We start from the raw sequence: 25,418 nt of genomic DNA, 5'->3' as shown, positions 1-25,418 counted from the left end.
GTAATTATTGTAATAAACGACAATATCTCATAATATTCTGTAATTACAAACTACAATATACGTGAATACAATTATATGTGCTCATTCATACAGTAGATGCGAAGGAAGAAAGATTGTGAATGTACATTTTGGATTGGAGTTTATGAGTTGACATGGCAGCTTGCAGACAGAGAGGACCAGTATCTGTCACTAGCAGTCGTGTGTAGTGTGACATCAAGGTGTGTAAAACGTTTAGTAATTAGGTATATATGCATTATATAATTAGATAAAAGCAATTATGAGCGCAATTATTTATTATTTTCGGAATCAGTTACTTAATGCAGAGAGACATTAAAGACACGTCACCAAAAAACATGAAACAGGATGCATTTGAAGTAATTCTCATAAATGTATTTGCTTCAGTGACTTCAGAGCCTGTCAGCGCATTTGGGTAGATCATGATTTCTATAGTCATGGCTGTCTTTGTGAAATACATGACAGTGCAGGATTAATGACATTTAGCGGTATCTATTTGCAAAACATTTTGTCTGCTGCATTTCTTCGTTTATATTTATCATGCAGTGTTTGAATGTGGCCAAGAAAACAGGTGCATCTGTATAGTGCTCCCTGCTGCACATGCTTCTCTGATCATTAGGTGTGTTACGCTTACATAGAGGTTATCACGCGAGTGAGTTTGGGGATGGTAAATTTCCTGCATTAGGAATAAACATTGTATTTAGTGAGCCTTGGCGAGCTAAATACATAGTGTTTCTTCCTAATACAGGATATTTATCACAAGCGTGATAACTTCTTTATCATATAATGTCATTCTTCAATTCTGTGCTTGAAAATCGCTTCCCCTCACTCGCGCATTAATATTTATAATGTCACAGGGTAAATGATGTGTCAGTCGGACAGCATGGACAGTGACAGTAGCCAATATAGTTCCAACTAAAATCTGTTTCTTATACAGTGGCGAAGCAACATATACACAAAACAACAATTGTTTTTACTTGCCTTTCGCGGCCATCCATCGGTCTGTCAGCTAGAGTAACTGTCCTTTGTCAAAGGGAAGCTACTCTAACCCTAGTCTATGAGACGTCACGGCCACGTTCAGACGTTGTTGAAAGTCGGCCTGTTCTGTCATAACGTTAAGAAGTTCAGTCAGATGTACAGCCCCAAAACAAAACAAGGTAACAATTCATACATATTTCGCCTAAATCCAACTATTTTTATTTGTGGAAAAGGTTTCAAGCCGCAGAGGTCTACAAGCACAGATATGGCTACTGATCCCGCTTGGCTAGGCCTAGTGCCCTCGCAAAATTGTTTCGAAATTTATATCTCCAAAGTTGCCAAAACTTATAAAATGCCTTAGTTACGTCGCATTTCGACACTGGTTTTCAGTACATAAGACTGTTTATTTTATAATTGTAGCAATTATCCCTGTAGTTTATCCAGATTTACAATGGTTAATTCTGACTCAATCGCCGAATGACAAGTGCGACGCCATGTTTGTTTATAAACACTGAAAGTAGTCCATACTTGACCTTTGATATTTGCATCTCTATCCGCATATGACCCCAACAGATATCGTTTTTATCCGTTGGCTTTATCCTGCCGAGAAACCTACCCATTATATGATAATGTAGGTTATCCTGGAATAAATAAATTGAAAGCGCTTCCGTGGCATTTGATTGGCCAGAAACCATATACCGATATATGGTCCCTGGATTGGCTAACCCTGCAATATTGTTTGCGTGGATGTTTCCATAAACTGAAAAATTATGCCACACCCACATACTGTTTCCTGATTGGCTGATCATAGAATGAGCGGGGCTTGTGTTGCATTATTGCGTTGAATGATGTCACTGATTTCAGACTGTTTACAGCTTTGTGTGTGTTAATCATTAAATTTGATGTCTCTGAAGTAATTTTTCTTAACTATATTAACTATATATATTAAAAGAATTAAATAATATTTTTTGCGATCATGGAGATATCACTTTGTGCTTTTCTCCCACATCAAATGATAACCCATGAAAGGAGCCTTAGCCAAACCCACTCACTCATACCTATTTTTATCAAATGTTTCTAAAGATGAAGATGTTATTTGAGGTAAATCCATAACTTGTAAGTTTTGAGTTTTGCAGAAAGAATTTACACTTTGTGCATATGCATTAATCAGGTAGTAGTCACTAGTTACTTAAAAGATAACTAATTGTCTGATAGTACCTGTGGTCCTGTGGCGAAGTGTCAGCTAAGTAATTCACTAGCCTTCTGTCTATGAGCTGGCACTAATCTGAAAAGAGCGTGCCCACTTACATTGATGGTTTAAGTTCATGTCAGACAAAGCAGTGAAATGTCAACCTACTCAACCTATAAAAAAAAAAAAAAAAGTTTTTTCATATGATTGTGTATTCTCATGACTCTCTATTGGGGGCACGGGTGGCCCAGTCGTCTAAGGCGCCGCGATTCGCTGTGCAGAGTCGCGTCCCTTTGGCACGCCAGAAACCTATGATTGTGGGTTCAAATCCCGGTTCGCCCCGATTATGTTTCTAGGTTTGTCAGCACCATACCCGTGCTCGTGGGTTTCACCGAAGTGGTAAACGTCTGAGACCTGCATCACTTCGGGCTTTCCTCCCACATTAAGCTGACACGCCGTGATATAACTGGAATACTGTTAAAAGCGGCGTTAAACCCAACTCACTCACTCACTCACTCACTCACTCACTCACTCACTCACAACTCTCAACTCTCTATTCCCCAGGACCATGAAGTAGGCGACCACAAGATCCCTCACGATGCTGCTGATTACGTCTCTCTTGTTCGTGGCTCTGGCCGTGCTCTGTGCCATCTTGCAGTTCTGGGCCCATCGCACACGGCAAGATGAATCTATCGGCAACAATCCCCAGTTCCTCAAGTTCCAGCGAGGCTACTACCTGGTGTACCTGGTCGCCATGTTTGCCGACTGGCTTCAAGGACCGTACCTCTACAAGCTTTACAGTTACTATGGGTTCCAGGAAGAGCAGATCGCCGTTCTCTACGTCTTCGGGTTTGCCTCGACTGTCATCCTCGGATCATGGACTCCAATCGCTGCAGATCAGTTCGGTCGCAAGAAATTATGTGTTGTGTTTACAGTCACCTATTCCTTATCATGCTTGCTCAAACTATCGCGAAGCTACATGATATTGATCATTGGACGAATCGTTGGCGGTGTGGCAACATCGGTTTTGTTTTCAGCCTTCGAGGCTTGGTATGTTCACGAACATCTGGAAACTCACGACTTTCCTAAAGAATGGATTTCCCTCACATTTGCTAAAGCCTCATTCTGGAATGGTATTCTCGCCATGACTGCTGGTATTACAACAAACATTGTGTCCGAATGGTTCGGCCTTGGCCCTGTGGCGCCGTACATGCTAGCCGTTCCGTTCTTGATATTCGTCGGGATCATAATTTCCACACACTGGAATGAAAACTACAGCGGGCATAAGGTGAAGTTTAGAAAGGTTTGTGGAGAAGGTTTTAAGAGCATTGTTACCAACGAGAAGATTTTCATGATCGGTGCAATTGAAGCCCTGTTTGAGAGTGTTATCTACATTATAATATTTCTATGGACACCAGTATTGGATACAGGTCACCCATCTCTTGGAATAACATTTTCGAGTTTTATGGTGTGTATTCTGATTGGTCAGGCTGTGCACCAAATCCTTACTTCACGGAACATTCCAGTGACTACCATGTTGATAGCAGCGACTGTAATAGCCATAGCAAGTATGTCAGTGTGCGTGATAGCTACTCACCCCGAGCAGCGGAATGTGACAGTCACGTACCTAGCTTTGCTAATGTTCGAGTTCGGAGTCGGAATCTATTTTCCATCCATGGGTTTTCTCCGCAACCACATAATCCCGGAGACACACCGTTACAGCATAATGAACTGGTTCCGGATCCCCCTCAACCTCATATCTTGTGTTGTGTTGATGCTGCTGCACGAAGACGTGTTCCGGCACGGCAACAGGATGATCTTCGTTATCTGTATAGTGCTCCTGTCGCTCGGACTCCTGTGCGGGATCAGGTTTGTGAAAATCGCGAAAGACGATGAGAACTTGAAGCAAGATACCATTATGACAGAGAGCGAACATATTCACAACATCTTTTAGAATATTTCTTAACATGTTCTGGAATTTTTGTGTTCTTTGGTCTTAAAGATTTTGTTTTAGGGTATATAGATGCTCAAGAGATTGTGTATCAGGGAATGTAGACCTCCAGTCTGACTGATTCAAGGTCTGATGGTAGAGGTGAATGAAAACATCACTGACAACTCAATCTGTCGATTGAAAATGGATAAGTTATGTTATATGAATGAAGTACAAGGACATTGTTTGGTGTACCAATAAAGAAGAAATCCTGATGTTGATGGACAGCTACCTTGACCATAGTTTAGGGAGAAAATGCACAACTGCATGAATAATATCAAAGAAAAGGACTCGTATCAAAATCCAAGAAAACTACCACGGATGTATGTTATGTGTTTGTTTTGTATATCATTACTGTGTTTGAAATTATGGGGGTCCTTGGATCCTTAAGGTTTGCTGCTTAGACAGCAGTAGAAACTAACAGTTTTAGTCCACTACTTCTTATAATGATAACATATAGCAAAACCCTTAAAAAGGGCAAATTTCTACTAGTCCTTATTATACCTTAACTATTGGGCAGTTTCGCAAGGACTACAGGACTAGTGCCAATTTCTATCGCTGAGCTATAGTATTTTAATTTAGGAACCCTCTAGATCTTGCCAACGTTTAATGTTGGGGTCATGGAAGGTCTATATGACTTGCTTACTTTCTAACCCTGCATTATCTGGATGGGGATACACAAGAGATAACTGTTGGCTCCACTCCACCCAGACATGAACAGAGTGTTCTGTTGCTTGTTCCTGAATGTGTCATGATCATTTTCCACACCAGCGTTCTTGTTAAAATACTCAGCAAATCGGTAGGCCTCTCGTAACAATTCACTACATGGAGTCATGAGTGTCTGTCGCTACGGATTTCAGAAACCCGAAAGAAATCTTAGTGTCATTGACAGAAACAGTTTTGTTTTGAATCTTTTGTGTCAGCAATATTAGTTCTATCATCTTTGTACTCAAAATACCAGGTTACCTTTTTTTGTCCGGTCCGGGCTATTTCTACATTTTCTATGTCTACTGTCTTCAAATGGCTTCCCTGATGTTTGTTGAAAACAGCTGACTTCATTTCTTATGTAGCCTTTAGAATACATCAACATCATTTCTGTAGGCAATAGTTTCATTTTGCACAAATGATATGGATAGTAACCATGGTTACTCCTGTATACTGGGGTTTTGACCTGACATTTTGTAAAGGTCGCCTCACACCAGCAATGCTGTTAGGAGTTGTCTCCCCTGTATCATGTGCTTGATCTAGAATTTTATGATAGCGACATGAGAAGACAACACCTACTTTGGTATACTCAGACATTGGGTAGTTCCTAGCCTTGCTCCAAGGCTGTACTGAATATTAAGTCCATAGATGAATAGTAGTTCTATCTTTATGATAGGCAAGTGTAGATAAGCCGACCCAAGTCTCTTGTAGGGACAATATGCTCTTAGTATTTACATTATCTAGGAATTATGATTTAAGCTCATAATCATTTCCTTACAGACTTGAGCAAGTCTAGGCAGTTCTGTCATGCCTGTCATGTTCATAACAAAATTGAATTAATTTATTACACAAGTGAACTTGGAAAGTAAAAATTTGAGTTTGAAAAAACTAACTAGTTTTATGAATATTGAAAATCAGCATGAAAAAAGCATGATATACATTCAGTTTTTATATCAACTTTTCTTCAAGTAAACAAATGGAGAGAATGACTGTTCAAATTTGAGCCACCACTAACATAACGGTTGAAATATCACATGACTGTCATGTGTTTGTTAAAGAGGCTCGTCTTCTGTGGAGGGGATGTTTTCCAATTTGATTTCCAATGTAGAATTGCTGATGCATTGTTTTGCAATACCGGTATTCACTAACTGACTCACTCAGATTGCTCAAGAGTCTCAACAAGATAATTCTCATGACTTGAAATGTTATGAATTTTACAGGGTTGGGGAAGACTGGTTGTGAATATAACTCCGTACAATTTAATTAGCATGGTCAGAATATTACTCATGTTAATGTATCGGCTGACTTTAAACTTATGAATATGGAATGACGTGAGACGAGTTACTGTCCACGTATGCAGACAAGGTGGCATGTACACATTATTATTGTGGTATTATTTGCATTTTGTTTTAACAATAACATATTTACCATATTTCAGCTGTCATGGTTCACAATGTTGTGTTTGTGAGCCATGTACAGCCATTGTGTTTTTGTTTTCATTCATTGTTTATTGTTAGTTACCATGGTTACTGTTGTTTTATTTTGCATTGATGGGAGATTTGCATCAATTCACAATTTAGATAACCAACTATGTAAATAATAGGGCTGGGAAGATACAACAGCTGTGCGATCCAATACGTATCACGATACCTTGCTCACGATCCGATATGTATCACGATCTGTGTATGTGCTCGTATCTGTAGTGTAACCCATATTTTTCATAGACAGGATAGTCAAATATCTGGCACAGTGATGATTTACAGTTGGCAGTGTCAAGATGGCGCAATGGATGAAAATATCTACTTTTTCTCTACTAATTAGTGTTTGGTGTAACAGTCATTGAAGTAAACATTTAAGGTATGAATCGATATTTTTTACTTAGTGTGCGACTGTGATCGATACTTGTATCGGGAAGTATAATATTGCGATGCATCGGCGTATCATCCCACTAGTAGTAAATAAGATATATTGCTTATTATTCTGTGAAACCTGAAAAAATATTATGTTATTTTGAAACCAAGAAACATCGGCAGGGTTTTATGTGACGCACAAAGGTGTGTTGAGATTGGACGATGAAAAAGAATACACTGCATCCCGAAGGACGGACAAAAATATTCATGTTACCTACAGGTCATTAAGAGCAGTGATGGGTGTCTGTTATTTCATCCATCCATCATGACAACTATCCACATGATCACTGATTCATTCCAGATTCTGAAGTAATCATGAAACTGTACAGTACAGTACAGTACAGTACAGTACACCATTTCATTACTTTACAGAACCCTCATATTGCCAGCATTGACTTTTAATATTAATTATTTGGGTCCCTTGGACCCCATGTTTGAAGGTCAAGGTAACACCCTGTGTCAGTGTTTACATCCTCAGGTAAAGTTTTAATAACATCCACATTTTCTCAGGTTTCAGCCTACCTACTTACTCCTACATGCTGCTTGGATCAATTTTCTAATGGGTCGGGAAAGAATTGAATGTATTTGATTGCTTGTATTCACTAGTGTACCATTAGCTTAGGAAGGTCAAATCCTGGTTCGCCCCAATTATGTTTCTAGGTTTGTCAGCACCATACCCGTGCCGAGGTGGTAAACGTCTGAGACCTGCATCACTTCGGGCTTTCCTCCCACATTAAGCTGACATGCCGTGATATAACTGGAATACTGTTAAAAGTGGCGTTAAACCCAACTCACTCACTAGGGAGGTCACGGTGTCTTGATCACCGGGGACTATGTTCTCCATACACCCTGCTTGTACAGGAGGACAGGGAAGATGACTTCTTAAATTATTGATAGTGTCACAGGTCAGCCAACCACATACATCATTCGGCAATTAACAAAATACAACTGTGAGATTTAAGTGTGCCTACAACATGTACAAGTAGAAAATATTTCTTAAAAAAATTAGTTTATTTGAAATTGTTATCGGACATAAATCTCTTCAATTTGCTTGTGAGAGAGTACGGGGATAAAGGGCTGGTTTAAGAATGTGATTTCTAAGTGTGTCTTTTACATGTGCTGAAGGCATGTGCACTTTCTAACAAGGCAGGGGGACTTACTTACACTGTGCCATTATGATAGGGATCTTCAAACCCTGATACTGACCAAATTGATTTGGTGGTAACCATGGTAACAACTAGAGTGTATACCCTTTTTATTTTTTCAGATAGAAAGTACATAACAAGACCTGTCATTCACACACCTTTCAGAATGTCCATTTCTGTCATAATTTCACACACACAAACCTTCATTACATGATTTGCCAGTCATTTAAAGTTTTGTCAGGATAGATGATCCCAGATGGGTGTTGAGGTATTTAGCATGTTAGGTTCAAGAATGAGAAATGTACCTCGTCGGTTATCACGTACACAGTACAGCAGCCGTACCTGAAACATCCTGGTTGTGTGTCTGCCCGAGGGAAATGTTACACAGCGTGTCACTATTACAGGTGTAATGAGACGGAGGGTCACAGTACAATACATCTCTCCATGCAATATATGTGACCCACTTGGAGAAAAAGAGACCTTATGGTTGCTAGGATACGATGTGCTATGACGTCATGAAGACGTTTTCTGTCATCTTACTTCAGTGAAGACAGCCATGTGATACCATGTATCTCTGGAATAAATATGAATTGAAGCCTGTGAATTGTATTTTTGTGTTCCAAAGATGCTGTTGAGTTAAAATATACTGAAAAGTCAAAATGTGATTTTTCATCCATAAGGTCCCTTATCTCATGGCTGGTCACATATATCAGGACAGTCGTTTATTCCATAAGTTGATACGCTTTTGTTTTTCAGGTGAATCACAACCCAGAATCATTTGTTTATAAATTTCATTGATCGAAGATAGGATATTGTAAGGCAGGAACATATAGGAGAGAGGGCACTGTGAATGCATGCTGTTTAGAGCCATACAGGAAATACTATTAATGGCCAACTCGAGACTACATAATCTGGTTGTTGGACAGTTTTGTTATTCACACCAACATTACTTGTAACATAATGCAATGTATATTATGTATTGCGATACAGTGATTGTGAATCAATGTATTGTATCGTGGGCCTTGTATCGGGATATAATACTGTATCACTGTACCTATGTACCGCTAATCACGTGGGTTTCTAGAATACGTTTAACTGTCCTTGCATCCTGCCAACAAACTGCATACATTGAACAAAAGTACCGATACTTGGTTACCATGGTTACTTGTTATCCATCTAGTTTTGAAGGGTGATATGGTAGTGTATGGAGACTTTGAAAGTGTAAGTAGTACATCGGTTGGTTCCTACATGGGTTGTGTGAGGCGTAAAACAACATTCACTCACATTTTAGACTAACATTTAGTCCAAGAAAGAAAGTTATCATGATTAAAAATATAGATATACATTAAAATATGATCCAAAAGTACCCAGATTCTTGCTTAATTTCAGACCTAGAACTGTGTTGTCAAATCCTTCTAAACTTGATTAATATTCTTAATTTCTTATCGAGGGTCTAGGAACCTCTAACACTGTGTATATTATTTGTATATAATATCCAGTTCTTTCAATGTGGTTGTTAGCTCAACTGGGAATACACCAGTGGAGCTTACACAATAGTGTGTTGTCCATCTCGCTGTCATGGTTTCCTGGCAACGGGTGGCTTGGTATTGGGTGGACTGTCCATCTGTAAAAACAAGGTCAAGGTCATGACCAGCCCGGGTGATGAAATTGATGAATATAGCTCACGGGACCAGACAACTATTAATGGAGTTCAGAGTTCAGTGATGAAAATGAGATGTATTTGATGATTGTAAATTGAGCAACTATCGATAATTGTTACCATATTTGACATTTGGAATTGGACAGTTCCTTACAGAAAACAGGAACAGTTGAGTAACCCTGTCATCATGGTCAAGTAACTTGGTGGGACGCGTGGGGTATGTGTGTTACAGAGAGGGGTTGAACACCCCTCCAGTGACCAAACAGTTGTGTAACCCTGTCAAGTAACTTGGTGGGATGTGTGGGGTATGTGTGTTACACAGATGGTGATGTGTAATCATTGCGGGAGAATAAATCTTTTTCACTGTCTGGTGTGACTTTCTTCTTCACTGGCTTTGTAATTATCGCAAGTTGATGTTGCTTTCTGCCAAGTCAACAAAATTCCACTTGTATCACAGCAGGCCTCTAAAAAATCGAGTTTGGACCAGAAAAGCAAGAGATTGATATACGAGCAATGTCCCACATACAATGACACACAATTAACCAAACCACAGAGTCTGACCACCTGCTCCAAGTTCGTCACTTCTGAGGTACTCACATGCGAAGATTTGGGGTAGAACTGGTCTTCAGCAGCCCATGCCTGTCGTAAAAAGGCGACTAATGGGATCGGGTAGTCAGGCTCGCTGACTTGGTTGATGCTTGGCATCGTATCCCAATTGCGTAGATCGATGCTCATGATGTCAATCACTAGATTGTCTGGCCCAGACTTGATTGTTTACTGACTGCCTTCACATAGCTGGAATATTGCTGAGTGCAGCGTTAAACAACAAATAAACAAACAAATGAACATAGTCCCCCTGTGGCACCGTGGGCTCTCCCTGCACGTTGCTGGTGATTGGAAGGGGATACTGTGCCAACCCAACTCGTCACTCTCCAACAGTATCCTCCTCAGCCCACACACCAGAATATCAAAAGCAAGCAAGGTAGATCTATTTTGCAATCTGCTGCTTTGAAAAAGGGGGGCACTTATTTAAACTATTAACGAGTTAAATTTGTTGTCAGAAGCTTAGTTCACATGTCAATGATCCAGGGCTGGGACGGTTAATTCTGGTCCCCGGGTCAGGTGGGTACTGAGTAGGACCCGGGTACCCACAGGACTACCTGGACCTGTAGTTAGTCACGTGATAAATTGTTTAATGCCAAAAATTATCTAGAACTCTATGGTTACACTACAAGTCACTAATGTTCACATTTCTTTCTGACTATGCACCCATTCCTTCTGACTTTTCATATGGTTGAATAAAGATTAATAAATAAATAAATAAACTTAAGTCAACTGCAGCGGATGCATGACCAGATAGTTTAATACCTGTATCTACATACGTTTTGCAAGTGCTGTGGTAAAAAAATTCCCAATCGGACATTTTGTATCTCTTGAGACCTACAGTGGGTCCCCGGGGAGGGCCGGGTAATAGGGGGTTGGGTACCTGGGTAGGGTCGGGTAATAGTGGGGTGGGTACCCAGGTAGGGTCGGGTAATAGCGGGGTGGGTACCCGGGGAGTAAATTTGGACTCGTCCCAGCCTGGTGGTTAAAGCGTCCGCTCGCCACGCCGAAGACCCGGGTTTGATTCCCAACATGGGTACAATGTGTGAAGCCCATTTCTGGCGTAAAAACATACTCACCCCTTCAACACTGCTGTTTATGTGCAATACACACAGAGGTTATTACGCTGTGTATTTCTGTATCATAAATATATTAGGATTACAAACTGTATTATCGGTATGCAAGCCTTCGGTGACGATAGTGGATAACTTGTATTTCTAAATATGATGTGGAAACACAAGGGTCATATTCTCCTTACAATAGGACATTCTTAAAATAATTGATGTTGAAGACGCTTAAATGTAATGCCGCTCAAAGAAGTAACTTTAGACATCATGTATGAATAGTGTTAGAGTGAACCGACGCAAGTGAAATATATCACAGCAAATGTGTCTAACCAATGCCTTCCACATATTGTGACTACCAGATCGTGAACCATGCTGGGGACCTATTCTGTCCCGGAATACCCAGGAGTGAGTGAGTTGAGTTGAGTATGACGCCACTTTTACCGATATTCCAGCCATATCCAGAATCCCAGACAGCGGAAAAGGTCTTCAAACATTGTACCCACCATGCGAGGAATCAAACCCTGGTCTTCAAACATTGTACCCCCCATGCGGGGAATCAAACCCTGGTCTTCAAACATTGTACCCCCCATGCGGGGAATCAAACCCTGGTCTTCAAACATTGTACCCACCACGCAGGGAATCAAACCCTGGTCTTCAAACATTGTACCCACCATGCGAGGAATCAAACCCTGGTCTTTAAACATTGTACCCCCCATGCGGGGAATCAAACCCTGGTCTTCAAACATTGTACCCCCCATGCGGGGAATCAAACCCTGGTCTTCAAACATTGTACCCACCATGCGGGGAATCAAACCCTGGTCTTCAAACATTGTACCCACCATGTGAGGAATCAAACCCTGGTCTTCAAACATTGTACAGACCACGCGGGGAATCAAACCCTGGTCTTCAAACATTGTACCCACCATGTGAGGAATCAAACCCTGGTCTTCAAACATTGTACAGACCACGCGGGGAATCAAACCCTGGTCTTCAAACATTGTACCCACCATGCGGGGAATCAAACCCTGGTCTTCAAACATTGTACCCACCATGTGAGGAATCAAACCCTGGTCTTCAAACATTGTACAGACCACGCGGGGAATCAAACCCTGGTCTTCAAACATTGTACCACCATGCGAGGAATCAAACCCTGGTCTTCAAACATTGTACCCACCATGCGAGGAATCAAACCCTGGTCTTCAAACATTGTACAGACCACGCGGGGAATCAAACCCTGGTCTTCAAACATTGTACCCACCATGCGGGGAATCAAACCCTGGTCTTCAAACATTGTACCACCATGCGAGGAATCAAACCCTGGTCTTCAGCATGAAGGGCAAACGTTTAACCACTCACCTACCCCACCGTGGGGAACAACAACAACAACAACAACAACAACAACAACGTCATCAGAAGCAATAATTTATTTGCCTTGATTGGCAGTACATAGTAGAGATGTAAATGCTGACACCTACAACAGGCTACGACTATGACAATATCAACAAGGCCATTGTACCTCTCTTCCCCTTATTCAGGCACTGGGATAAACAGACTCACAGACAGTGTTGTTGCAGGATGGATGGTGCAGGGAGCACCTAAACCCCTCTCGTTAAAACATTCCTTGAATATTTCAATTCCAAATTCAAACAATAAGCTCTTGTTAAGTTTTTGAATAGAATCTATAAAGATGATTTCAAAACGTTTTTTTATTTGAAAAAAAGAATTACTTAAATCAATTAAGGTAAACATGTTCGGTTGAATTCCAATCTACCAGAAAAAAAAAGGCACCATCCACACTGAAATAAATAGGGAATAATATGCAGTAGATAGTCTGTTTATAAAGCTGATGCAAAAACAGTTCTTTGGTTCAAGGAATGACAGTTGAAAAAGGGTTAATATGTCAAAATTAAAAAAGGAATTTAAAAGGAACAAGTGTGAAGCAAGTTTCCAGTGGCCTGGCCTGACTCAAAGCGTACAATTTCCAACCCATATTATAAAAGAATATAATTTACAATAACCTGCTATACACTGACAGTCCCTACATATACATGGTGTACTCTGCTGAATATGTCTGATTAATGACAGTTAAATACTTTCTTGTACAAGAGATTATATCTGGTACTTTCCCCTTGCATAGGTAGTTGATCTTTAACAGGGCCATCTATGAATTAATCCCAGGAGGTTTTAAAGAGACAGTCAATTAACAGTTGAGACAAATCCTGGTGATATATTTTTCTGGATACTTAGTTTTTTAAATAAAATTAGTATTGAAACTAAAAGTTCATTGTTCCCTGTGTTATAGGTGTTAATTTCATTAGTAAGAATGTAGGCAAATTATCTCCCCTTGCAGGGAGAAACATTTTCACTTCTGTAAAATATTTATGTGTTTAAAAATGAATTTGACAAAAACTCAACAAAACATGCACAGTCTACAATACAAAAAACAAAATGGACACATGTCTACAATATCATGAATCATATTTGGTTACTTGTACAAAGAAATAAAATTATTATGTATCTTGTAAAACATTATACTTCGAACCCTGACAAAGCTATCCTCACTGAATAGTGTTGACACCAGGTGGTTGCCACTCACTGGTTCATACATCCACTACTTCAGTTACCTCCCTTTGGTGGGGAAATAGAGTTCTGGTTAAAAGCTTGCCGTCGAATGTTGACCTTTGACCTTTGACCCTTGACTCTGCATTTGTCAACCAGTTTTCATCTTCAGATTAAGTTTGGGGTAATTCAGTTTTCAGACTAGACTATTCATGGTTTTCAGTATTAATGATTGACATGTACATGTATACAACATAGAAACACAATCCGGTATCTATTACGAAAGAGGTTTACCCTTGTAAATGTTTGGTTTGGTTTGCTTCACAAATGCATGATCATGGGAATGGTGTTCTGAGATCATTGCTCCAACAGCAGCGGGCAGTCAAGGGGTCACATGACATGTCATGTGATTGTCACATGTTTACACATCCATCATACAATCAAGGCTTGTCACTCACGATATTCAGTTGAAATTTTGTCACTGCATGTGATGTTGATATTGGAAAATATATTCCAGTAAGACTAGAAGTATTTTTCAAGCGAAATAGAAATTCATGCTGTTAATTTTGTAACGACCTGATTCCATTATATGTTTAGAAACGAATCGTTGAGTTTTCAACTTAACACGGAATGATGAAACAGATGTCTGCACGTTGAAAACTGGCATCCACACATTCTGTACAACTGCAAACATGAACGTTCTATCAAAATGTAGAATAAAACAGGAATTAAAAATAAAATGATTTGTAGAACGTATTTTGTGAAAGTTTCAGTCTCAGTGACAAAACAATTAACCCACACTCACTTACTGTCATGGATACAGTATGTTTCTGCACTTTGATATTTACGTTTCCTACGTGTAACAAGTTGAACAAGTTGTCTGCAAGTTGTACACAAGGTGGACCACCCAACAAAACAGTCTCTCATAATCTGCAGCAATTAAGAACGCAACACTTGACAAGCTCTCCACTTGGACACTTCATTACTGTAAGCGAGAGACAGCCTGAGTTATCTGCCCTTGGGTAGCACATTGACTACCACAGCTTTGTGGCAGCACCACCAGGGGGAGCTGCAACGCGAGTGGTTGAGCGCCGCGGAGCCTTGTCATCTATCTGGGCACCTGGAGAAGAAAAAGGGACCAGATTAGGTCAAACCCTGAAGCAACAAAAGGAGGGAAGCATATGATTTCTACCAGAAGAATCAGGACAAGGGAAAATGAAGCTAACATTTTGGTCATGTGTGTGATGATATACAGTAAACAATAACACTAGTTCTTGTTCCCCCGAGATGCACACAAACATAAATCAGGTCTTTTATTGCATTGTTTCCTGATCATCGACAAATGTGGAATAACATTAAAAAAAACATCCCTGTTTCTGAAGTTGAGTTTGAAAAATGAATAAAAATTTCCAAATAAGATCAAAATTAGGGTCCATCATTGTTTTGGTTTTAGCAATGCTCTAACAATAAGGGGTCCCCAAGATGGTTCCATTGTATCCATATCGGGAATCAAACTCAGATGCTTGGTTAAACAAACCAATGCTTTAACCATAAGGCCACCCCATAAACCCAGATCACTGTGCGAAGGAAACTATTTCGTCAACATATTATGCTTATTACTCCTTAGCAACTTACCATACCAACCATATATACATATTTAAAAGTATAATGTTTTCCCACTACCTTCCCAACACTTTTGACAAAAGGTACTAAAATTAGGAGATAAAACAAAAGGGGCAAAGGGAGAGAATTCTGTCCCCCACAAGCCTACGTTCGTTTGTCACTTGTAATGTAATGACATTAGCCACATGCAGTAATGAGTGAGTGAGTGAGTTGGGTTTAATGCCAGTATTCCAGCTACATCACTGCTTGTCAGCTTACTGTGGGAGGAAAGCCTGAAGTGATGCACACAAACCTAGAAACATCATCAGGGCCAACCAGGGTTTGAACCCATGATCATAGGTTCCTGGCATGCCCAAGGGGCACAACTCTGCACAGCCTTAGCTGACTGGATCACCTGTGTCCCATGCATTTATCAATGTGTTACAGATGAAGATGGATCTCGTACACAATAGCAAACTTGGACATTTAACACATGCAAAAACCTTGACAAGATAATTTAAAACTCACTACAGTTAAAATCAAGTTTCTCAACAAAATTCATACCATCAGCAACAAGAAACAACTGAATTATCAACATAGTTTTCTACATAGAGAAAGAAATGTTTTACTCTAGTTGAGAAGTACTCATTTCAATAAATACAAACAAAACTTGGTAGTCTACATAATTTCAAAATACAAAGCTAATAATCTGTACATGTTCTATTCATATTTCCTACAAAACTGGTAATAAATATGTATATTCTAAGTTAGAACTATTTATTCAGACAATAGAAGCTATTTCAAGCAAAAACAAACAGTAATGATTGTCTGTCCACAAGACAACTTCAGAGGTCCTATGCATGTCAAGCAAGAGAGAGTTGGAGACATTCAGTAGCAGCTGTTTTCTCTTGTGGAGGAGAAAAACTATCAAGGTACGACATGCAAAATCTAATTAAAATCTTGTTTGCCGATCTATTCATGGGGCACATTCTCTTAAACTACAAACAACAATCAGGCATAACAAGACACACGAACGATCCACTATTTCCTGTTAGTATGAGAGCACATTCGCTATGAGAGAACATTCGTTTAGAGAGGAAGACTATGTCAAGCAACACAGTAATGAATGGATGAGGTTAGAATAGCCATGTTATTTGACATGTTGCGGAACCAGACTTGCCAAGTCTACCAGTTTGTCCGGGAGACAGCCGTGTTCAGATAAGTCTACCATCTCATGCCAACAGGGAGAATATCATCAGGTATCTATGCCAGCCTGCCTAGGACACTCGACTCGGGGTCGTTGAGTACGCATGTTGGCAAGTGTTGTAAACAGTGGATGACAAGGATAGCTATATGATAGTTCACTCAATCAGGTCTTGTGAACAAATGGTCGAAACTGAAGCAATCGTAGAGTATCACGGACAATTTGAGATTGTAGCAGGACTTTGGTGGGGAAAAGAATGATATACTCTTTTGAGAAAAGGAAAAGTAGCGTAAAAAAATAAAATAAATGTTTTCTCTTAAATACCAAAGCCCATGGGGGAAGGTAAAATTAAAACAATTGTATAGTTTTGAAAACACTTTAACTTAACAGAATTTGTTGTTTTTGTTTTAAATCAATAAGGGTAAAAAAACATTAAAGAAGAAAATTTTGGGAGTCACTAAGAAAAGGTTATTTTTGTTGAAAAAAAAAAGATTTCCCCCTATGATAAATGACTGGTACGTTAGTTATGTTACCCCTTACAGGCAGTGATGTTGTCATGTGTTTAAATGTCCGCCTCCCTGATGTCACGTTATGTCCCCTGGAGCAGCCTCAACTCTCACTGACAACCTCATGTGTCTTATACTCTTACGTAATTAATTAATTTTTCTTTCTTTTTTCACTTTCAGTCACTGATTTCAAGTGGCACAAAAATGTCTGAAACCGTTAGTCAACCGGTACAGTGACTTGACAATGTTGAAAATATTTTTCGTCACATGTTGAAACATGTTTTGTTTCTCGCTGTAGTGTACTACTGTTATTTTGATGGTTATGCAGTCAAAATTTCATGCAAAATGGAATGAAAGTTTCTGCATGGTTTTTTTTGGCTGTATTTCAAGGGAGATAATGAGGTCGCTATGCAGCGTTGATATGGGGGAATACTTAGTGCAGGGTAGGAAATATACCCCTTTGGCCAAATGAAAACTTGGCAAGCCTGCCTACCACTGAAGCTAAAGCTGGAGTCTTGCAAGTTTCGTCCACCTCCACTGGTTAATGGTCGGTTGTGGAACTCGGCCGAGTTGGCGTCAGGGATAATGGGATTGCTGTGCACGGGTTTCATCGACAGAGCGTTCATCATGACCTCAATGACGGGGCCGGTGTAGGGGTCACGCTCCACCTTCACTGGTCGGCGGGCCTGACACAACAGAAAATTACAATAACATGCATGTCACACTTGTGTGTGTGTGTGTGAGTGTGTGTGAGTGTGTGTGTGCGTGCATGGTGTAGTGTGTGCGTCTGTATGAATGTGTGGTGTAGTGTGTGTCAGTGCATGTGTGTGTACGTGTGGTGTAGTGTGTGTGTGTGAATCTGTGTGCGTGGTGTAGTGTGTGTGTGTGCGTGGTGTAGTGTGTGTGCGTGCGTGTCAGTGCATGTGTATGTACGTGTGTTGTGTACTCCTGTGGTGTAGTGTGTGCCTCTGTGTGTGTGTGTGTGTGTGTGTGTGTGTGTGTGCGTGTGCGTGCCTGTGCATGTGTGGTGAAGTGTGTGTATATGTGTGTAAGTGTGCGGCTTGTGTGACACCGCACTCTGCAATATTCCAGCTATATGGTGAGAGCCTGTAAATAATCAGCACCAAACAATCACGTGATTGATATTGTGAGTTCCGATCCAAGCTGTCACTGTTCATGACAGGAGCTCATACTTTCGTGATGGGTGTAACTGTTTCATGAAAAGGTTTAACAGTTCAGAACAAGACACGGACTCACCCTTTCCCTCTCCTTCACTCGTCCGAAGACGTACTCGGAATTACAGTTGGTAGGGATGAAGCGGCCAAGACCTTGAGTCACCTTCAGCTGTAAGACAAGGGAATAAGTCAGCGATGTAGTTTTACACCCGTCACAACCGTTACATAATACACACTGAGAAACCCCATCAGTAAAGACCCACATGTCCCGCCTACCACAACTACTGGTGGGTATTTCGACATCAACACAAAGGGAGGTAACTCAGTACCAAGTATTCATTATTTGGACAAAAAATTCCACAGACCATTACCACCCGACAAAGGGGGTCCTGTAGACGGAGTGAGAAGTGTCATTCCTACAAGACCCAGAAAATATGGGACAAACTAACCTGTCCTTCGTCCAATACAACATGCCCGTTCATCATGACGTACAGAGGGACACCATGACAGACCATTCCCTCGAAGATGTTGAAGTCCACGGCCTGGTGATGAGTCTTGGCCGAGATTGTTCGTGTCTGGTTAGGGTCCCAGATAACGATATCTGCATCCGAGCCAATTGCTATCCTTCCCTGTAATTGGAGATCATATTCTAAACATATTCATATTCTAAATCCTATTCTGTCGGCTTCGAAACATTTATGTCATTTACACCCCAGGGTGAACATGAGCTGCTGATGCACTGCAATATATTGGGAGCTAAAGTGTTGGACAGTGATTGATACAGATTGTACATGGAGATCCTATTTTCTACATACTACAGTAAATATTACGCAGCATGGTCAGTTGCCGCCATTTTGTTGTCATGGATACAGGGGAGCTAACAATGTGGGAGAAAATCACTCACACATTTCTGCAGTCTTGTAAATCAATTTTGCAACAGTGTTACCAATGAAAATACTCCTAGGATTCTGTTATGCTAAAGGGAGTTAATTCTGCAGAACACTTTGTGCCATCTGACGTTACCAGGCCACCTGTGTCCCCTCAAGGACGTGTACACTGAGACAAACCATAAATGTATCGCAGGAATATCGGTGTGTCATGTTTATCTATAGGCCCACACTCATAGTTCGGGATGTTCATACAACTACTTTATGAGAACAGAACAGGAATGGCCGGCCGGCCAAGGTCATGTCTGGACTGACCCACAAGATCCAACATTTTACCCTAAGGTGAACACTGTCCGACTGCCAGGTATTGTCTTACGATACCAATATGGTCAGCCTGCAGTATCCCGCACCCCATCCACGGAGGACGGCTTCAGTGGCCACCGGCTCCTAACTATAATGACAGGCACTGTGATTGTCGAGATAGATGTATACTCAGCATCAAAAGAAACGTGAACATCATACACATCTTGTTTCTAATAGTTGTTGCCTGAAAATCAGCTGTTATATTTCTTCAGCCGAGGATACCCATCACAAGTTTACTGACCAATACATTGCTGTGATTACCCTACACACAGAAACATATTTCACTCACCTTCTTGGGGTACATGTTGAAAATCTTTGCAGCATTTGTACTTGTAACAGCCACGAATCTACATGGGTCCATCTTACCATTGTGCTGTAAACAAATAGTGTCATCTCATACAGAAACAGGCCACAAAGTTAAAAAAAATACAAAGGAGCCACTTGGCTCCTAAATGTTTTTTTCAAGGAGCCAAATAGAATTTCAAGGAGCCAAGACAAAATGTAAGGAGCCAAAAGTAATGACTTGTAATTTAACTGAGCTTCTGCATAACAAAACACCAAAAAATCCATTAGTTTGAATAATCAGTTTTATATCATGAACAACAACTGTTTTTGAAGCTTTTGAGTTTTTCAGACAAACAAGCTTTAGAACATTGTGTCAGTAACATCATCTGACAGTTTACCGGTGCCAGTTGCAGGTTTTGGTTCATCGAACGTGTCGACAGACGATGAAACTTCCGTGTAAGCTTCGCCATTCAAAGCATTCCGTATTTTCTTGAGTAAACTGCGCATTTATTTCCAAAAAAACACAGCTGTGTAGAAGGGGGTGCGCATTATACACGAAATAATGAGACATTACCGTGAGCACGTAACACCAGAAATACCATGTCAACAAATCCATACTGAAGTACGCAAATTAATCATGTAATTACACTGTCTGACTATAAAAAGTGTTCTTTGTATATCTGGACTTATGTTTGTAACTTATTTCATTAACTTTATTCAAAATTACTTTTAATATTGTTTCAATTAATTTCGGCGAAATCGTGTGTGAAGCGATCGGAAGATCGCACAACTAACGGTTATTAACAGAAACCACGGTCACATTACCGCTATTGACGCCTTGAAACGAACTTTAGTTGACAGAGAATGGATACATATGTCATAAATGCCATACTTTGACTCGTTAAAAGTCATATTTGTTTTTGTTGGACGATTCTATGTCAACACGTAATTCTCGCGATCACGCGATCACGTGCGCGTGAGCCTTGACGGTGACTGGTCAGACTGTGTGTTCCATGTAAAACCATGTAATTAGGAGATAAACATACTGTGTTTTCAATGTAGAGCTAGGTTACCTGTAGATTTAACCCCGCTAAACTGAATTTGGAACCGAACGCGCAGCGTGAGGTTTCAAATGTTAAATTTAGCGCGGTTAAATCTACAGGTAACCTAGCTCTACATTGAAAACACAGTATGTTTATCTCCATTCTACCATGACTAAATAAAATGCGAACTCTTTGGTGTTAGCAAATATACTGAGTGAAGCGGCATGGGTTGAGTTCAGTGTTTTGAGTGGGTTATCGATCTGAATTACGGAATCACCGAACAAATTATGGTGCCGTATATACTCAAGCAGTTTGTTTACACCGTAATACTTCACTCTAACATATGACAGGCATTGAAAGCATATAAGCACGGCAGCTTGGTAAGCTGACATGAGGTGGGCATCCCTCAAGAAAACAAAGCAAGCTTTGCAAGGCTTTCGCTCTACATCGCACGTCACCATTATGACGTCATATCGCTCATTGTGACGCAAAGAAATGACGTCACAGTCACATATAGAAAAGCCCCAAAATTCCAAGCTCTCTGTGTCTCCAAAACATAAAATCATTCCCTGTGTAGATTTCTATCGTGTTTTCTGCACGAAATGTATTGCCACACATCCTTTGAATATTGTAGTAACCGCGTCTGTGCATTTTGTAACCTGTAATTACAGATATAATTATTTAAATATGCCTACCGACACTGACTGAAAATAGTACTATTCTATGAATATTAGCTTCCGCGGTGATGCGGCCGTCAAATCAACTGTTTCAATCAGAGGGGGTTTATTGTGATTTAATAGCCTCTGATTGACCAATCAGAATCGAGTAAATTCCAAATTCATGGTAGAATACCCGGTAATAGCAATCAGCTGCTTCGCTTAGGGTTATTATTATTTCAAATATGTTTAGTAAAAGCTGCATCTAAATTAACAAGATATTGGAATACATTATTCCTGATAAAAAAATAGTTTCAGATACAATGTTTGCCCATCCTTGCATTAAAACCCTGTAAAGTTATATCATTGGGTGTGTCTTGACTGAATCAACGGTAAATTCCAAGAAAATGTGTGTACAGCTGATTGCTGTGTCCGGCTTAGTTTACGAGAAGATACACATGGTAACCCTAATCCCTGGATATAAAACAATGCCTAGCAGAACAAAAAAATACAATTTAAACGGTAAATCAACATGTCTGGTGATTTTTTATCTCAAATTTCGAATTTGTACTGACCAAGTTTCTCATCACCCGTTTGTTTGCCGGACTTCGCTAAAGGGGTAGATATATCTACGGTGTAAGTTTTTTTCTGCGCTTGGTAGATCAGGGGTGGAAATTTAAAAAAAAACATCTTCACTTGCCATCGGACAAGTTTAAAGACAATTTTCACTCACCCTGATTTTATTTTCACTTGCCCAAATAATTTCAAAATAAAACTTCAAATCATCAATAGATCAATGTGTTTATCTCTTTCAACACCCTAGGCCGGTTTTCCGGCCAAGCCGTAGTCACGTCAAAATAGTATATATTTTTATGGACCTACCTATAATATCATTCATTTATTAAATCTATCACATTTCACAATGTCTGAAATACGTATTCCACATCAATTTATCATTTTTTATCGATAAATTAAAAAAATATTTACTATTTCCCGCAATGTTATTGAAAATATAATTCTCGGACACACATTTCGACAACGGGTCCTCATCGAACATGTCAAAGAGCAAAATAAAGACGTTTTAAACAAATCTTTAAATACATTATACACAAGTAATAAATAAAATCAACAAAAATATATCTAAAAGTAATCAAACTTACATCTAAGTTATTATTTCCATCTTTTCGTGCGATCGCGTGTAATGTAAGTCAAATGACATCTCGGCTTTCGTCGCCTTAATTTGGCTTAAATTCTCGGCTCGGACACGATGTTTAATGCAAAAATATATGCATGAAAAATCTATGTCACAGCTCGTAACCTAGCACGATGCATTCACGAAGTTCCATATTTTTAATATATATCGTGATTTCCTGCCTTTTAGTTCAGAATAACGCGATTTAACAATAATCTTTCGCCAACTTCTGAAATTGATCAAACACGAGCTTGGGAGGCTGCCTGAGGTCATGTGCTCAAAATTGACCAATCAAGAAACTTGTAGCAGATTTCGGCAAGAAAGCGTCATTAGAAACCAATTTTAATCTAATGAAATTGCTTGTTATAACTACGGAAAAAAACCAGGCGATGTTACGAAAGCGCGATTACGAAATTTCTCTCAGCCAATTTATTGTACCATTTTAAAAGTAGTTAGACATGTAGACAGTGATAGTAATTTCCAATATTACTTGCCTCCGGACAAGTTAAAGTAAGTGATTTTGTTGCCCGACCTCGTATTTCTAGTTGCCCCGGGAGTCGGGAAATGGCAAATTTCCACCCGTTTTTCCCCCCAAAATACTGAATCCGCTAGAGAGGGTTGCGCACTATACTAAAGAAAATACGGTATTCATCATTTGTCGATTGACAACGATTTGTTGTTGTTTTGACTTGCGCAAATATGGAAAAATACTTCGTGTTTTTGAACGGCGAAACGACCGCCACAGCTGTCACCTGGGCGCATGTCGTACAGCGCATGCGTGGGTACTAAACTCTTAACATCGTTAGTGCATTACTTAATAACGGAAAGTGCTTCCTTCATTCCAGGTATGGAGCTTCATATCGAACGCGAAAACAGAACACATGGCCCAGCAGTGATCTTATCGATGTTATTATGTTCTGATATCGATTTTTTTCACTGAAGTTACCGCACTTATATTAAAAACGATCTTTTTTAATATCTTATGACAAGAGATATTTAGTCGCCAAACTTAATTAAACACAAGGAGCCAGTTGGCGACTGACATGAAAATACCAGTCGCAAAATACAAAACTAGATCGCCATGGCGACCAATTTAGTCGCAACTTTGTGGCCTGAGAAAGTATACAAAATTCATGACCTTATTACACAATGCAGTTGACCAATTTTCAGGCCTTTAAGACAAGCCTCAACTTCACTGCCATTTAAAGTCAAGCCTCAAACTAAGGCCATTTCAAGCTAAACCTCAAACTTAAAGACCTTTCTGAGACCTATATTAGAACTCAAAATCCATTTTGAATGATTCAGAAGTGATCTCTTTGTTCTACTTACAACGCCCTTCTCCCAGATGACAGACATTCTATCTTCAACGCCATTGACGCCATTTGGAATATTACGGAAGTCATCTTTGCCTAGAGCTTTCTGATCAGCGTTGAACGTGCAGTTATCTGTGCCCGTGACTTGAAGGTCGTTGCTGGATTATAGAATGAGTGGGTATCAGGCTTCACATTTCAATAATACAATAATAAAACATACAATTACAGATCAGAATGCTTTAAGAAGATACAAATATGTTTCATTTAAAAACACTGCCCTATAGTGGACATTTGGGTTGCATTTTGAACCATTTTCACACAAATTTAATATATTTCAGGGAGTTACCTCCCTTGCACCACTAACAAGAACCTGTGTTTCTCTAGGCCTGAACTAGTATGTACTGGTTCACAGTTTGAACAGCATTAAGAAATGTTGCAGCAATATTAACAGATATGCATGACTGAAGTCCAGACACTTGTTTTCTTTGCCTAAAGAATTTTGTGAAAAGAAATCTGGTTTGTAGGTGTGAAAAAATAAAATTAAACCAACATTTCAGATTTTTTGGTTGGTTCTATAACAATCTGAACATGTATTCTAAAGACAGTCCATCATTCTTACAGGTTGAATATTGTAAATGTTTTTACTGTGATGATCACGTACATTTGATTTTGGTGGAGCTTTTCAGATTTGAATTTTTTTTCCATTTCTCTGACAAGATAACTCACAATTATTGCTCTATGTACAAACAAAGAGTTTTGAAAATGATTCAATGTACTTGCTGTATATGTTTCTATGGAAACCGTATCGCCCACTTACTTGGCCAGCAGATCCATGAGATAGTCGGGTGTGGTGGGGTCTGCCCGGAGAGGGGGGCCCATCACATGACCAGCAGCATGACGCCAGCATTTGTTGAAACAGTGAGTACCATCGGTGCCTAAACTGGCGGCAATAGGCTCACCAAATACTATATTACCTGCAAACAATATATATCTCATGTCATACCAGTTGCAATAGACGCACCAAATACTATAATACCTGCAAACAATATATATCTCATGTCATACCAGTGGTTAAAACAAATCTTGGTTCACCAACACAGCATGACTAACAGGAGAACTTGATGTGTTTTTTGCTTGTTTGTTTTTTATCGCCACAATCAGCAATATTCCAGCTGTAAGGGGGGGCTGTCTTGAAATAATCGAGTCTCGAACAGACAATTCAGTGATTGACATTATGAACATCAATCTACGCAGTTGGGATACGATGACATGCATCAACCAAGTCAGTGATTGAGAGTCGTCAGAGAAATGATTGGTTGGTTGGGCACCATTAATGGTCTTATGAAGGATGACGATAGCGGAATTTGGTAC

General features: G+C 39.8%; 2 protein-coding genes across 10 annotated transcripts in view; one reads left to right on the top strand and one right to left on the bottom strand.

Annotated features, from left to right (window-relative positions):
• Positions 1–52: 52 nt before the first annotated feature.
• On the top strand, positions 53–9,960 carry LOC124143168 (molybdate-anion transporter-like). The gene is made up of 2 exons (XM_046512028.2): positions 53–218; positions 2,747–9,960. Exon 2 carries the CDS (start codon positions 2,781–2,783, stop codon positions 4,134–4,136), a length of 1,356 nt encoding a protein of 451 aa, XP_046367984.2. The 5' UTR covers positions 53–218; positions 2,747–2,780; the 3' UTR covers positions 4,137–9,960.
• Positions 9,961–12,671: 2,711 nt separating this feature from the next.
• LOC124143163 (dihydropyrimidinase-like) overlaps positions 12,672–25,418 on the bottom strand; it is a 163,719-nt gene continuing 150,972 nt past the window's right edge. For 8 of the 9 annotated variants that reach the window (XM_046512023.2, XM_046512016.2, XM_046512024.2 and 5 more), the window contains 7 exons: positions 24,865–25,021; positions 24,064–24,205; positions 19,848–19,931; positions 18,758–18,937; positions 18,391–18,477; positions 17,627–17,819; positions 12,672–14,941 (listed from right to left, as the gene is read on the bottom strand). In XM_046512023.2, coding sequence (XP_046367979.1) covers positions 14,856–14,941; positions 17,627–17,819; positions 18,391–18,477; positions 18,758–18,937; positions 19,848–19,931; positions 24,064–24,205; positions 24,865–25,021 — 929 coding nt within the window. In that variant the 3' untranslated portion in view covers positions 12,672–14,855. The remainder of the gene's footprint in view (positions 14,942–17,626; positions 17,820–18,390; positions 18,478–18,757; positions 18,938–19,847; positions 19,932–24,063; positions 24,206–24,864; positions 25,022–25,418) is intronic. The other variant, XM_046512017.2, reaches the window with a different exon arrangement.

This window comes from Haliotis rufescens, unplaced genomic scaffold (genome assembly GCF_023055435.1).
Source record: "Haliotis rufescens isolate VD_foot unplaced genomic scaffold, xgHalRufe1.0.p SCAF_6, whole genome shotgun sequence".
NCBI classification, from domain to species: domain Eukaryota; kingdom Metazoa; phylum Mollusca; class Gastropoda; order Lepetellida; family Haliotidae; genus Haliotis; species Haliotis rufescens.
This window is presented reverse-complemented; position numbering and strand designations above follow the sequence as displayed.

Excerpts from the sequence above, each read along its gene's own strand:
- LOC124143168 (XM_046512028.2), top strand. The coding sequence starts at position 2,781 with ATGCTGCTGATTACGTCTCTCTTGTTCGTGGCTCTGGCCGTGCTCTGT.